Source organism: Amphibalanus amphitrite, unplaced genomic scaffold (genome assembly GCF_019059575.1).
Source record: "Amphibalanus amphitrite isolate SeventyFive unplaced genomic scaffold, NRLGWU_Aamphi_draft 000138F_arrow, whole genome shotgun sequence".
Classification (NCBI taxonomy): domain Eukaryota; kingdom Metazoa; phylum Arthropoda; class Thecostraca; order Balanomorpha; family Balanidae; genus Amphibalanus; species Amphibalanus amphitrite.
Genome location: NW_024881633.1, coordinates 443177 through 458340, shown reverse-complemented (window position 1 = coordinate 458340; position 15164 = coordinate 443177). Strand labels below are relative to the sequence as shown.

Below are 15164 nucleotides of genomic sequence, written 5' to 3'. Positions count from 1 at the left end.
TTGTCACAACAGCGCCATTAATGGAACAAAAAATTATTCTGTTCAAAAAAGGTGTTCGTTGGCCTCCGTAAGCCAAAAATACGTGAATGTCTCATTTCGATTTGCTCTCTAGCAGGAAAGCCCTAATACTCACTGCTGATTAGACTAAAGAATACTACTGGATTTATTTGTCTTCTTTTTGGTGCCCCAAATAATGCAAGTGGATGAAGAAGGATGTCGATGTTGTTTGTTGTTTCATTTTGGAATATTCACCGCCCTTGTGAGTGAATGGTTTCTGCACTTGAATAACAATGATGTTGCATCATGATTGATTTGCATGCATTGACATGAGTCATAGGCACCTAATTCATTTTTGATAAACTTCTTATATTGTCCCTTATTTCTTCACAGACAGAGACAGCCAAAATGGTGGCTGCTTTTCCACTGGCCAAGCTTGGCACACTGGTAATCAAACAGGTCAGCAAGCCACTGGCCAATGTCATCAAAGAGCGGGCTAAAAGGAGCTACTTTTTCCGCACCTACGTGTGCATGCCACCTGCACAATGTGAGTATTCATGGAAAATCAGTGCAATTCAGTAGTGACAAAAAGATGTCTACAGCTATGGAAATCCAGGCTATGAAGTACTATTTTATGCCTACCAGTCACTTATCAGTGACATCATGCATCATCCAGTCAAAAACATGTTTATCGGGCATGCCATTTTTATCACCTAAATCACATCATTAGCCCTTGTGGCCTCATCCCTGGTGCTAACTAGAAATTGTTGAACATAATGTGCTGTAACACTTTTTATAGACATTGGAAACTTGCAACAGATTGCAGATATAATGTATTCATCCACTGATCTAATTTTTAATGCCTATTAATTTGTGTAAAATAGTGCTTTATACATCATTTATCATAGGCACGTGTAATTGTACATCCTCCCAAGAGCCTGAATTAAAGCATTTTTATGATGAGTGTTTTATGTTCTTATAAACTTTTTTATTATGAGTATTTTACTGTTTAATGTTCTTATTGCTGTTGTTCCCAGTGTATCATTGGTGTGAGGTACGAACAAAGATGTGGATCATGAACTTGGGGAGGTCCGGAGATATTCCAAAGCTGAATGAAGCAATGGCTATCGATCTTGGGGCCAACATGCTTGGAGAAGGTAAGCCTGAAAAGAAATTTTGTTGTTCATCCATTCCCACTAATCAATGCTGACTCAGCTTCTCAAATAATACGGAATGGTCTACTTCTTCACCCTTTTATTAATTGTATTGCTTTGATAAAATATGATTGCATGAGTTTCATGAAGTTACCAAACACAGCCTTTTGCTGTCATAATGTTCACCACCTCTTAAATCTGCCCAAATGCACACACATGCCTGCAGCTGCGGTGCTCCTTAACCGGCGACTCGCGGCGCTCTCTCACAGGTGTCATTCTGGGTATCGCTACCGGCGTGCTACTCTACGAATACAACCGCTCGGCAGCCAAAGAGGAGGCCCGCGAGGCCGCCCAGCACGCCAGGTTGCGCTCCCTCGAGACGGCGCTGGACGACCTGCGCTTCACGGCCGAGGAGCAGGACACGCGACTCCGCGAGCTGACGCGCCGACTGGTGGCGCTGAACCCTCCGCCGGTGCCCCCACCGGCTCCAGCGGTGCCGGCCGGGACCACACCCCAGCAGCAGAGCGGCGAGGGTCGGCTGCAGACGGCGATAAAGGACGCGACGGGACGACTACGGGGCAGCTGAGGGGGCGAGCTGTGGGGAGAAGTGTGTGTAGCTGTAGATGTTATGGCTTCCTGTGAACGTTACCGTTGCGTTGTGTGGCATAATTCGCGCTGAGAGCTGCAGCCCTGGTGTCGTCGGCGTCGTGGCGACTACACTATGTTTTTTGTACCTGCTGGGATAAGTGAAACAATGCTCTTAAAACGAGAACCCATCACGGCACTCGAGATGCCCTGACAGCGACGAATCGTTGACATTATGATGTCCTGTGAACTGTATCCAGAGATGCGCGCAGCAGCTCGTGATCTATGTTTGGGCTCGGTTGTTCAATGTTCGTACCTCATTATCCACATGTCTGGCGGAGCAATGCTCGATAACGTTACCCCTGGGCCAGTTTGCGCTGTTTTTTGTTGGTGCTCCGATGTGACAGACTCCCAATACGCCCACCGGTTCGGGCGCCGCTGCCGTTGTGTGGTCTCGGACTGACGTCTGTTAGCCGCGGAGGGTTGGGTTATTTGGCGATCCCCGTGTCGGATGTGATAGTCCTTGCGATGGTGCAATACAGGACAGTGATAAGACAACAGGTGTTGTTTGTGTGGGATATCACGGAAGGAAATGACTGGTTTTTACATCATGAGAAAACAAAGTGGACTTCACTGTATGATGTTGATAAATAACGTTGACGATTATCGCTGGTCAGATTTTATTGACAGCGCTCTAAAACAGATACGTGTAACATCAACAGGCAACAGTTGGAGCGGAGCGACATCCGATGAAAGCATCACAATTCACACGTTCGATATGAGGCGACATTACAGCTGCGGTGATGCAAACGAGGAACATCGGCGACGCTGAATCGCAACCGATCCGTGGAAGTGACAACATATCACGATAAAGTAACTCAATTTGGCGAGTCGTTTTGACTAAGGGCGACACGTAACTCTCATTTTCTCGCAGCGGAGAGCTCGCGCCGTCTCAAATGGTCCCTTCCACTCTGCCACCTGGTGATCATGCAACGAACCTGTCGATCGTTTCTTTTCCGCTAGGCGGCAGCACATGATGGCAACACTAACGTCCGTTTGCCAGCACCGCGCTGCTCTCCGCCAAACGTTTGATTGACTATCACTGGCGTGTGCCCGGCCCGGAGACAAACCGAAGCACCGCGCCAAGCTCGTCACGAGGTGCGCCGGGTTCGTCACGAGCCGCTTGTGACGTGACGTGACGTGTGACGGCGGGTGGTGCGCACGCTCAGATGATCTTGATGGTGACGTTGCTGAAGAGCGCGCCGAGGCAGAGTCCGACGCCGAGGAAGGCCGCCATCATGGAGCTGGCCGTGTTCTGCTCCTCCGGCTCCACACACCTGTCGGACGAGGGGGGGGGGGGGACAGAGTCAGGACAGGGGTCACACACCTGCCGGACGAGAAGGGGAAAGGGGTCAGGCCAGGGGTCAGACGCCTGCTGAACGAGGCGGTGCTAGGGGTCAGGCCAGGGGTCATACGCCTGCCGAATGAGGCGGGGGATAGGGTCACGACAGGGGGCACACAACAGCTGAGGTGGGGGGAACAGGTCACACACCTGCCGAACTGGACGGGGGAAAAGGATCAGGCCCGGGGTCACTACCTGCCCATCGAGGAGGAGGGAGGAGGGTCAGGCACGGGGTCACACACCTGCCGACTGAGGCCGGGGGAGACTGGGTCAGGACCGGGTCACATATCTGTCGAAAGAGGCGGTGATACCGAGTCACCCAAGGATATACGCGGAAGTACCGTGTCACACAGCAAGGGACCAAGACGGAGGGTCTTTGGGCCACCAACCTACCCACCGAGAGGGGAAGGGACGGGACTATATGGCATTTAAACTCACCCAGGTCCGTAGATCATACAGAGCGTGGCCAGGTAGCCGTTACTGAGGCCGAAAAACGTCATGAAGATGATGTAGTATGCGTCGTGATTAAAGACGGTCGTCAGGTTCTTGTGGTCGATGTGGCAGTACATGAAGAGTGGCACGAACACCACGCGCAGGGCCACCAGCAGTAGCACAAAGTACCAGTGGTGCTTCTTCGGCTGCGGATCGGAGACAGAACGGTCATTGACGATACGAGCGTAACAGGGGTCGCGTATGCGTGGTTCGCAAGCATGACTTCGATTGACCTATTGGTTATATCACTAAACCATCCCACGCAGTTGGATATGCTGGTTAGATTTAACATCGCACATGGACACCAAATGGCCACCGCAGTCAGCACACCTTCAAGCCCTGATAAACAAACAACAATTAAACATCGCACATCAAGGATTCGCCGCCCATCAGGGTGTGTATTCACCGTCGCCTCGCTGGACGTCAGGGGGCATATTGAGGGATTGAGGGCGCCTTGGTGCTTTCCCAGACTTACCCAGACTGTGTATCCGCCGGCGATTCTGCCCAGGTAGTCGGTCAGATTGAATAGCAGGAAACAGCACACTGGCACAAAGTAATCACCTGAAACAATGAAGAGCATGCGATCAGTAGGAGCTTGTGTATGTATTGAAATTTGAGCTTCCGAGAAATCGTTATTCACGAGTTGTAGTCGACATAATTTTATGTATACTTGTTTTTTTTTAGCCGATTTTACGCGCTGCTATACAGGAAGGTAGTTTATTACGTTAAACTTAAATCCCGTTCCATGAGAAAACGGCATTTTGTTGGCTGCAGGCTGCAGCACATGCATACAGCTTCCCACAAACATCGAACCACCGCCGAGTGCCAGTTTTATAGGACCGGTGGGCTAATCCTGCGTTTCCTTCTCGGTGGATAGCGGTGCGGTGTCACTCACGTGCCCAGATGGAAGGGTGCTCCTTTGTTCCGGTGTACATGGGTCGAATCTTGGCAGTGATGGCCGGGAACATGGCCAGGGTGACCACAAACACGAGACACACGGACAGGGCGTACCACTTGATCTGGAGACACGGCAGGAGCGAGCACAGGTCACATTTTGGGGGCCCGGGGTACCGTGAAAAACATTACAGGATAAACTAACATTAATAATGTGTGCTTCGCAAGGTACACATTTGAAGTACGCACTTGGCGTAGAAAATACATAGAGATGGTATCAGTACATCGATGAGTATCTGGCGCGCTTTCAAGTGGTAATCGCAAAATGGATATTCATACTTCGGTTTTCTAGCACATCAACATTCCTACAATGCATGAGTCCAATGCATGAATGCGTCATACGGTGCACACGAACTCGACAGCTGCTCTTTGACCTACATCTGCACTATGAACCCAGCATGTGCACCTCAATATGGACCTCCTACGTCCGCGCTCGGCCCCTGACGCCGTCTCAGTCACGCGCAGCAGACGCTCACCTTCAGAAACACCTTCCAGACGTTGATGGAGGGCTTCTTGCCGGACAGAGCTGTGGTGATGGTGGCGCCCTCCTTGCCAGAGCTGGTGCCGTGCGACGACGTGTAGAACTGGTAGAACGCCTGTGAATGTACGGGCGGTACACAAATCAGTTAGAGACGGTGCATACACGTACCCAGACGGTACGCATGTCAGTTGTAAACGAAAAACGAAAGGTGCTTTTTCCATTTGGAAACGGTAGGCGAAAGGCAGCTACGTCGGTCTGAGATGACTGCGTTGAACTCGGAGGGACAGTGTTGAGGTGTGTTGCAATTCTCCTACATTTGCAACTAGAGTGATGATGATGTGTGTGTGTGTGTGTGACTGAATTTCTGAAAATTGTGATCTAAACATTGATGGTATCCTGAATACCCGGAGGCACTCAGTTTGTAATCCGTCAGAACTTTCCCGGGCTAATGGGAACAACGAGGGTTCACAGAAGGCGGGCTGCATTCTGTTGTCTGCTCAGAATAGAGTTAGCCGTGTTTGGCTGCAGCTCCATTACGGCTTATGAGACTTGTGATGCGCTGAATGAATCGTGTTGACTGACACCGTGAGGTCAGCCACGAACCCCCTGTCCTTAGGCGACAGGGCAGCACCCTCTCCACTGCGCCCTGCTCCCTGCGTCTCGGTCTTATCAAGCCTGTGACCCGTGCCCACCGCTCCGACCCGGCAGCAGTCCGATCCGATGGGGCAGCGAGCCCTATTCAGTCGCCACAATTGGAGAGCACTGGAGCCAATCGAAGCGCCGTGTTCCGGCGACCGCAACTAGAACGTCAATCCAGCGTATCTGACATGCTTGACAGAAGAGTAATAGAACGTCCCCGTTGCATGAAGTTCTCAAGTGGTTGCTTCCTACACGAGTTAGGCTATTCGGATGTGCAAGCTCAGAAAATAAATGATGCTAATAACCTTAAAAACAACTCAATAATCGGTGATAATCGCTTGACATGGTTCGCATTTCGTCGCTTGGTCGACGAAAGGTTCATCGAAAGTTCGACGAGCTTCGTATACATATGCAATCATAGCTCCTACGTTCCCGATGGTTCCCAAGTAGCCTGCTGTGACCTCCAACCTTCCCGTGACGTCACCGGCACCGCTTACCGTTTTGGTCATCCAGAGGAAGGCCACCATTGAGATAAGCAGGGTAATATCGGCCAGAGTAAAGTACACCAGTGCAGAGTTGACGGCCGCCGCTACCGCGTCCTCCCCAGCCACCGCGATCGACACGATCCTGGCGGATGGAAATAGGGGCATTCCACGTCAAATCGAACAAAAATCGGCTGTTTTGCACCTTACCATCAGCGATTTCATTATAAATTTGTGAGCGAGTTCCTGTGTCGCCCCGGACATTACATTGATGTTTTTTGCACATTCTGACCACAGGTCTTCTAAATATAGGGCATCAAATTTTTACAAAATGTTGCATCTTTATATTTTTGAACGGCCATAACTTTGGTTGTACTTGTTTGATTTGAATGAAATAAACCTTACTGTTTAGGAAATTTCTTAAGCATTTGTTTAGAATTGCATCGACTTAAATATATGACCTTGAAATTTGCTTAACTCTGTTCTTAAGCACAAAAATTGAAATAGCAAAAAACACGCCACCTTCGATTTGGCTCATTTTCATATATTTTATTGCCTACCATATTCTTAACAACCTGTGAAAAAATTAGAGTGGGCCATTCATAAGTTTTGAAGAAAATGGCCATAGGCGTAGGAACAGGGGGGGCCGGGGGGGCCATGGCCCCCCCACTTTCGGAGGTGGGGGGGCCAGCAATGTTAACTGCCCCCCCCACTTTTTGCTGACTTAAGTGTCTGTCTGTACCTAACCTACCACCCGGTAACTTGACAACTATTCAGCTTGCCCTTTAATGAGGATTCCTTTTTGTTTCTACAGCGTTATTGACCGCAATTTCCTTCACTCAATGAAGGAAACCATATCAGAGACAAGACTGTGAGTCCTGGTGACAGCATTTTGTTGAATACGAGGCGCGGGACAGCGAGCACTAAAAAGGTATAGGCAATACTAAGACAATACTAGCACGGTGCAGGAGAATGCGTATACAAACGACCAACGCTTGACCTTATCTGCTTGGGGTCGGCATAGTTCGTCAAAGACGTACTAGCTGGGGGCCAGGGTGACCGTGCCTCAGCCTCGTTTCAAACAGGCTGGGGGCCAGCAATGTCTGTTTCTGCCCCTCCCCCTTCCACTTTCAGTGCAGTGACGGTCGCAGAGGGGGATCAGGGCCATGCCCTTCCCCCCTCCAAAGGCTAATCAGGGGGCCATCATATCATTTGGCCCCCCCAAACAACCAATGGGCCCCCATGGGCGTATGGGGCTCTGGCCCTTATTCGATTGTCACGAGACTCAAGAATCCCACGCTAGCTATTAACAGCTCCCAAACCAGTCTTTGAGGGTCCTACACTGATCTCGGAGGGCCCTTCAGTGGCGGTCAAGCGCCCACATTGACCGCTGAGAACCCACATTGACCTCATTTGAGGGCCCCTAAACCGGCCTCAAGGGCCCAGCCGGCGTCTGAGGGCCTCACACCGGCCTCTGGTGGCCTCATTTCTGTCTCTGGGGTGCCTTTAGGTGCCTTTGAGGGCCCCGCACTGAATTCTGAAGACCCGATGCCGGCCTCTAAGGGTCCGCATCGGCCTCTGAGGGTCCACCTTGGCCTGAGGGGTCCAACGCCGGCCCATGCCGGTCTTTTAGGGCCCCACACTGACCTCTAAGGGCCCATGCTGACCTGTAAGGACCCACATTAGCCTATGAGGCCTTGCACGGGATTCTGAAGACCTGATGCCGGCCTCTGAGGCCCATCTTGGTTTTTGAGGGCCTTCTGCTGGTCTCTGGGTTCCAACACCGGCCCATGCCGGTATTTTAGGGTCCCACATTGACCTCTAAGGGCCCCGCACTGGATTCCGGAGATCCGATGCCGGTCTCCAACGGTCCGCATCGGCCTCTGAGGGCCCACCTTGGCCTATGAGGGCCCTCCGCTGGTCTCTAGGTTCCAAGTCCCTCCCATGCCGGTCTGTTACGGCCCCACACTGACCTCTAAGGGCCCATGCTGGCCTGTAAGGACACGCATTAGTCTCTGAGGGCCTTGCACTGGATTCTGAAGACCCGATGCTGGCCTCTGAGGCCCATCTTGGTTTTTGAGGGTCTTCTGCTGGCCTCTGGGGTCCAACACCGGCCCATGCCGGCATTTTAGGGTCCCACACTGACCTCTGAGGGCCCATACTGGCCTGTAAGGACCCACATTAGCCTCTGATGGCCCAAGTCGGCATCTTAAGGTCTCATCCTGCCCTTTGCAGGCCCTGTACTGGTCTCTGAGGGCCTTAACCCTCGCCAGCCGGGGGGGGGGGGGTGCCGCCCCTCCATAGTTTTTTTTTCGCGATAGCTCCGAACGCGCCGGCGATAGAGAGCTGAAGCTTGGCATACCTGACCTTTGAATCAAACGGGATCTTTTGACACCAACCGCATTTTCGGGTCAGATCAGGTCACTGACCCATGTGGTCATAAGTGAACCTCTGCACGGTCTTCAGATGTCGCAACTTCGCAACGCCCTCACTGCCAGAGGAGATTTCACAGGGAAATGAACCTTGGAGGACCTAGTATCCAATAGGAGTCTTTCAACTTGTATAATGTATATCTCGGATTTTTCCTAAAGTTCATATGAGGTCAGGTCATTTTCGTGACCTCACCATTAGGTATAAGTCAATGGGGATAAACTGAAAACTTTTTCTGGCGCCGGGAATGATCGATCTCCAACTATCTCAAGCACACCGAATCGTGATTTCATGCACTCCTTGCAAGGTTCGATGCGTCACTTTTGCAATGTTGACCTTGCGCGACGTCATTTATGAAGTTATAAGGGTCTTATTAGTTTTTCGTCAATAACTAGGTACCGATCAAATTGAGCTAGCGAGTCGGGAAAGCCACCTATGGACTCAAGAAGACCTGCCGAATCGAATGATATGCGACATGACCTCCTTCGACCAATTTCGTGACCTGGGGACGCCGACCTGACCGTGACCCGAGGTCAACACCCTGAGTTTACCTCACCCAAACAAAAAGTATATCATTCGACGCGCCTGAGAGAGGCGAACACGATGCTGGCAAAATCGCGGCTCTGCGGCCATTTTTTGCGAAGTTATTCACCAAAAACGGAACCGTGCCTTGAGGCACTTGACCTGACCTCAGAGTTCACCGGTTTTTGTTTGTTTTGTTGGGTTAGGCCCTTTCGGTCCAATGAGACCATTTCAGAGCCGGAAGGATGATATGATATAGGGGGAGACATTGGTCTGGGCAGGCACCCTAGTGAGTCGCCGGGGCTGAGCCCGTCCAGAGGACAGGCCACCCAGCCCCAAGGCACTCACTGCACCCGGCTACGGGGTGCGCTCCCTCGGGAGCAGCGGTGCCGCTCCAAGGGAGCAGCCCGCATGAGATAAAGTTGCCTGTCCAGCCCGGAGGGGGTTGCGGTGTGGAGGAGAAGGATTTCAGTATCCTGAGGATAGAAGCACGGAACGGTGTCAGAGGTCACCGGTTGACCTAGGACCATAAAATCGGGTATCGATCTCTGCGTCCCGTAACGGCGCACACGCTCGTTTTACCGCGACGCGCTAGCTCCACCTGGGGCGAAACGGCGAGGGGGTCGTACCCGCCGGCCCGCCCCTTCGGCCAGCGCGTATGTAGAAAACCTATAGGACCGGGCCGTGGAGGGTTAAACTGGCCTCTGAAGGCCCAGACCGTCTAAAAATCCCACACCGGCCTCTGATAAGTGATAGTCAATCAGCCCAGTTGCAGTGGTCGCTGATATAAAACCTCTTAAAAACGTTATAGGCCTGGCTGAGCCTAGCTGGGCCGTTCATGCTGCTTTTTATAGGTATATTGAAAAGACTCGCTTTGCACGTTTCACGCTTGCTCGTAATGAAAAAGTTGCTGGATGCCTCTGGAATTTGCAAGGGTGCCAACGGCTGCGGAGGTCAGGGGAACGCGTCCATCAGTTTGAGCTTATGGACGGGAGACTCCCTGAAATTTCAACCAATTTTTTTTCTTTTTTTGTCTCGATTTTTTTTTTTACCTCTGAGCATGTTTGCGAAAACAAAGTGGCCGAAATCCGAGGAGAAATCGGATTTTGGGGGTAGGTTAGGTTTTGGACCTCTGGGACCCTGGCCCCCCCACTTTCGAAAACGTTCCTACGCCTATGAAAATGGCACATATGCAAACGTATGTTAGCACGCGCAGTGGAGGGGGAAGAGTGAATTTCGCCCCACCCCTCCTGTTTTTCGCCAGTATCTCATAATAACGGGTGTCAAGTCCAAAATGAGACAAACGCAAAATTAAGGTAGACACTTTGTATCATAAGATATTTTAACGAAAGTTTCACCACATATACTTCGATCTGTCGCCAGTACACTGGTACTAGTGAATCTGCACCAGGGGTCCGTGCCTGTCTGCCAGATGCACGCGCTCTCACACTTTCTTCATCATCGATCGCGGCACCTCCGTGTCAATTTTCTTGATGCTGCTCAGGATTCTGGCACGCAGCTGCTGATCGGATGACGCTGTCCAGCCACCATGGTAAACTTCTTGTATAAGTATGCCGCAGAAGTCCTCTATTGGTCTCAGTTGCGGGACATTCGGGGTTTTTTCCTCGCGGCTTAAATATGGTATGCCAACCTCCTCCAGAAACTGGCACGTGGCACGTGCATAATGGGCTGAAGCAAAGTCTGACCAAAATACATATTCACCCCTTGGGTTGTTGGCCTCGATGAACGATTTTAGTTTGCTGTTCAGGCACTTTGTGATGTAGACATGGGCGTTCACATTCGTTGAACTGGGGTAAATTGTTGGTTTTGATTCTCCTTTGGGTGATATGCATTGTCTCAAGAAACTTACCTGGGAATTTCCCAATCGGACGGTACTTCACATTCGAGGTGTGTCTTCGACAGGCCCAGCGTAAAAACAACGGTTTATGACATTTCTGAGCCAGTATAAGTGAATAATCTTTCATCGTCCATGATAACATCTTGTTCTTGAGTGGCACTCAATTTTCCCCGGCTAAGGCGTCGCAGGCAGCCGTTTTTGAGATTTTTCTTGCTGAGCCGACTCCTGAGGAGCTCTCTGGCGCATCCCATATCTTACCTCTTCCTCTCTGAGAATTTGTCTTACTCTCATGCATTATTTTTTAAAGCGGAGGCCTAAGAGACGAAGTGAGACGCCGACTATGCCGTTTACCATGCGAACAAGGTCTTGGCGCCTCTTTGCTGACATTTTGGGAGCAGGCCTGCCATTTTGAGCTCGTCTTACGTGTCCTTTGTATAGGAATGTATTGATGGCGCGATATACAGTCGATCGTGGAACACCAAGTGGTTTAACGTGGCGGAAAACCTGAGCCTTAGTCAAGTTCGGGTTTTTAGCAATTACTCTCGCGACAATGTCTCTTGCGGCTTGCCTGCTCAAAGGGCTCATGACGACTGACCTCAATACGTAGCCAAAATATTTTAACATCATGAACGTGTAATTAACGCATGGACACTCTGTCAAAATTTCAAGTGAATATCTAAAGGCAGATTGAAAATAGAGCGACTTCAATTTTGTCTCATTTTGGACTTGACACCCGTTATTGATGCGAAATTACTTATGGCTACCTGTCCAGAATTGAATTGCACATCTCATCGTGCAAACAATAAGAAAATCGGTTCACAACTGTTCTAGTAATAGCGGTGTAAAGTGAACATCCTGTCGCCGCGGCGACGCGGCGACTCGGCAGCCGGCGCCGACCGCTACGCGCCGCCTGAATTGTAGACTGTGCCGGGACGGAACGGAACGGTTCCGTCTTTACATCGCGCTCCTTACCGCTGATTACGTTCGATTCGCGTCAAATTTTGTGAGAAGACTAAGAAATGTACAGGCAATCTTATGGTGAAAGAATTCTGAAAATAGGTTGGTAAACAATTGAAATATGAACGTGTAAACACAAAATTGTGACTGCTGCGTTTCCCGCGTCGGCCGATCCCGCCTCAGCCGGCGACATGTTACTCTTAGCAGGACTCTAACTGCCATATTTATTATCGGATTAACTAGAAATTCCCCATACATACTCAAAAATGTATGTTCTTTCGTATAGTGAAGATCAAAAGACGTGAAGATATCGTTGCGTGATAATGTTTTCGTTGAATTTATTTCATGATGCATTTCCACACGGCTCAAAATTCACCGCAAACTACCGTTTGCCTGAGACACTTTTACAATGGAACGTGAATGCTTGACTACGATGACTATGCATTTCCATTCTCGCAGAGTTTGGGATATCACTAATCAGCGATCATTCATTTCAGAAAGTGTACACAAGCAAGCATGTCTTGACTCTGTCTTTCAAGGTCACGCGCGGTTGCGTGATGTTGATGCATGAAAACGGCGTTTGCCGCGAAAGTTATGAATGGCCCACTCCAATTTTTTCACAGATGGTTAGGAACATTGTGACGGACATAATATGTAAAAATTACTCAAATCGAAGGTGGCGTGTTTTTTGCTATTTAAATTTTTCTGTTTTAATTCAAGGTCAAATGCATTTCAAGGTCACTTCAATTTCATTTTATAATTAAAAATCAAAGCCTTATCAATTGCCTACAAGACCCTGTTAATATCATTTTGATACCAGAAAAGGAACCAGAGTTATAAGCATTTAAAAAAATGATGTGTGGCATTTTTGGCTATATTTGATGACCTATATCTCGGCGATACGTTATCAAATTTCGAAAATATTACACGTAACTCAGTTTTGAACCATGCCCAGTCTGCCTACAAATTTTCAGAAAAATCGAAGGGGATGACGGATTTCGGTGTTTGATTTGACGTGGAATGCCCCAATAGTATTAATCAGCGTGGGTAGCGCGACATTTCTGTGTCTGATAGACAGAAACAGGGAAGTGCTAAAAATCCTTATGATATTACAACGTTCATTTGAGAGAGACGTCTAAGGCAACCCAACCTTCAGTAAGCTCATTTGCGAGCCACAAATATGAGAAAAATAGTCGTAAGCATTCTTCGGAAAACTTTGGACTCAATCGACATTTCTCTGCTTCATAATAAAAGCGGGTCAAGCCACTGTAGCACCCCACCTGCAGAGGCAGGCGAACACGGCTCCGAGCGCCTGGCCGGAGAGCACAGCCGACAGGTACTTGGAGGGGAACTGGGCCGACAGACCGAACAGACCGCCCTGGAACACGGCGGCGCCCACTGCAACACATAACATTACAGGGGGTTAACGAAAGGCCGAACAGACCGCCCCGTGGAACACGGCGGCGCCGACTGCAACACAGAGGCACGGTCAGAAATAGATACAGTCAGGGTATTTAATGCATTTTCATTCATTTATATTTAATTGCAAGTAAATGACGTTGTCCGTCAGTTCGTTAGGTACGACTTTTTCTGTTCCTTTGGGCTAGGCATCTTTTAATTTGTCGTGACCGTTGATGCATGCAAAATTCGTCTGTGGATAGACCTGACATTTGCAGATTGACCGTTCCCTCTTTTCTATCCTCAGGACAGACAAATTCTTCTCCTCCACACCTCTTTTCCCTGTTCCGGGCTGGAATTTATCCCATTTGGGTGGTTCCCACTGGAGCGTACCGCAGCTCCTAAGGGAGTTCACCCGTAACCGGGTGCAGTGAGTGCTTGGGGGAATGGTCGACCTGTCCTTTTGGGACGGGCTCAGTCCCAGTGACTCGCTAGGGTTCCTGCCCAGACCAATGTTTCCCTCAATTCCTATAAGTCTTCCGGCCCTGAAATGGTCTAGTCAGACCGAAAAGGCCTAACCCAGCAAAACAAATTTGCAGATCACCCGCGGTGTTGAATGCCCGTGGTCTCACCGTTGAGAGTGACGACTACGACCATCGTCAGCGCGAAGAAGGAGTACTGCCAGCTGTCCGAGTTGATGGGCACCAGGATCGTGGTGAAGATGAAGAACACAATGACGATGCTCAGCGCCACAACCAGCTTCAGCTGCTGGTTTATCCTGCAGCAAAAACAACCGTGCTGTGTTAATCAAGTAACAGGCGTCAACGATCAATAAACGAGTCAATACCATCCACCATTGCACTGGCAGCCCGAGTCAAAGCGATCGCATCCGTTTCAGCACGTCGCTTATCAAAGCACTTATTATTTTTCTTCTTTAAAACGCTAATGCTGCCTGTATTCCAAGGGCGCGGGAACTACTTTCCGACTGGGGGGGCACACCATAATAGAGATTAACCTAGGGTACCCCCAAATCTAGTTTTCTCACCGGTTTTAGGCCACTTATTTTTCACCCCTCGGCTTTTTCAACAAAAAAAAGAAAACATTTGCAAAAAAAGTGTGGTATTCCGTCTCAAAGCTGTGGGGGCACCGCCCCCACGGCCCCAGAGTTGGGGGGGCAAGCTGCCCCCACTGCCCCCCCGGCTCCCGCGCCTATGCTGTATTCACAGCATTCCAAAGCCCCCTTGGGCAGTGGCTCTAGTCTTATCCAGAATATGATGCAAGCCTACCATGCTGAGCATCCGAGATCAATACACATGTGAAATGAAGCGTGTCTGGAACATGATAAGTCGCTGTCCGAGGTATCTCACACGGTCCGAATTTAGCTCGAATTATGCTTCCGTGCAGTGGCGGCGCCACGAATTTTTGCCAGTGGGGGCAAGCTTGAGGTGACCCTACTGTTGTCTGACACCCCGATCTGCAGAATCCAGGAGCAGGAGCACCTTGCCCCTAGCCGTTGCCATCCAAAATTGTCCAGACGAAGGAAATGTTATGGCAAATAAAGGAATTTCTTTGCCATCATCACATCACCACAGCTTTGCATGGGAGTTTTTTAGCCTCGTTTGCATCATCGCAAGTCCTATCCCATCAGGAATATTGCATAGGTCTTCTGTTCCCTTTTCAATATCAGCCAAATTTTGTGGGGGCAAAAATATAGTTTTGCCCCCACGGCCTCCTGTCAGTGGGGGCAGTCTGCCCCCACTGCCCCCACGGTGGCGCCGCCCTTGCTTCCGTGCAGCGTAGTGGGTCGTGCCGG

General features: G+C 50.0%; 2 protein-coding genes across 2 annotated transcripts in view; one reads left to right on the top strand and one right to left on the bottom strand.

Annotated features, from left to right (window-relative positions):
* The first annotated feature begins 87 nt into the window (after nucleotides 1-87).
* Nucleotides 88-2291, top strand: LOC122382385 (putative OPA3-like protein CG13603). Its single transcript, XM_043367624.1, has 4 exons — nucleotides 88-259; nucleotides 391-544; nucleotides 1035-1154; nucleotides 1421-2291. The coding sequence occupies exons 1-4, from the start codon at nucleotides 194-196 to the stop codon at nucleotides 1735-1737; spliced, it is 657 nt and encodes a 218-aa protein (XP_043223559.1). The 5' UTR covers nucleotides 88-193; the 3' UTR covers nucleotides 1738-2291.
* A 101-nt stretch (nucleotides 2292-2392) lies between these two features.
* LOC122382374 (equilibrative nucleoside transporter 1-like) overlaps nucleotides 2393-15164 on the bottom strand; it is a 40650-nt gene continuing 27878 nt past the window's right edge. The window contains exons 4-11 of the mRNA XM_043367610.1: nucleotides 13984-14129; nucleotides 13234-13351; nucleotides 6202-6331; nucleotides 5061-5180; nucleotides 4526-4649; nucleotides 4106-4191; nucleotides 3577-3776; nucleotides 2393-3073 (exon numbers count right to left, since the gene is read on the bottom strand). Coding sequence (XP_043223545.1) covers nucleotides 2962-3073; nucleotides 3577-3776; nucleotides 4106-4191; nucleotides 4526-4649; nucleotides 5061-5180; nucleotides 6202-6331; nucleotides 13234-13351; nucleotides 13984-14129 — 1036 coding nt within the window. The 3' untranslated portion in view covers nucleotides 2393-2961. The remainder of the gene's footprint in view (nucleotides 3074-3576; nucleotides 3777-4105; nucleotides 4192-4525; nucleotides 4650-5060; nucleotides 5181-6201; nucleotides 6332-13233; nucleotides 13352-13983; nucleotides 14130-15164) is intronic.

Coding starts and splice junctions, on each gene's coding strand:
- LOC122382385 (XM_043367624.1), top strand. CDS start 194: ATGCAAGTGGATGAAGAAGGATGTCGATGTTGTTTGTTGTTTCATTTT. Junction 260..390: donor TTGGAATATTCACCGCCCTT/GTGAGTGAATGG, acceptor ATTTCTTCACAG/ACAGAGACAGCCAAAATGGT. Junction 545..1,034: donor GTGCATGCCACCTGCACAAT/GTGAGTATTCAT, acceptor TGTTGTTCCCAG/TGTATCATTGGTGTGAGGTA.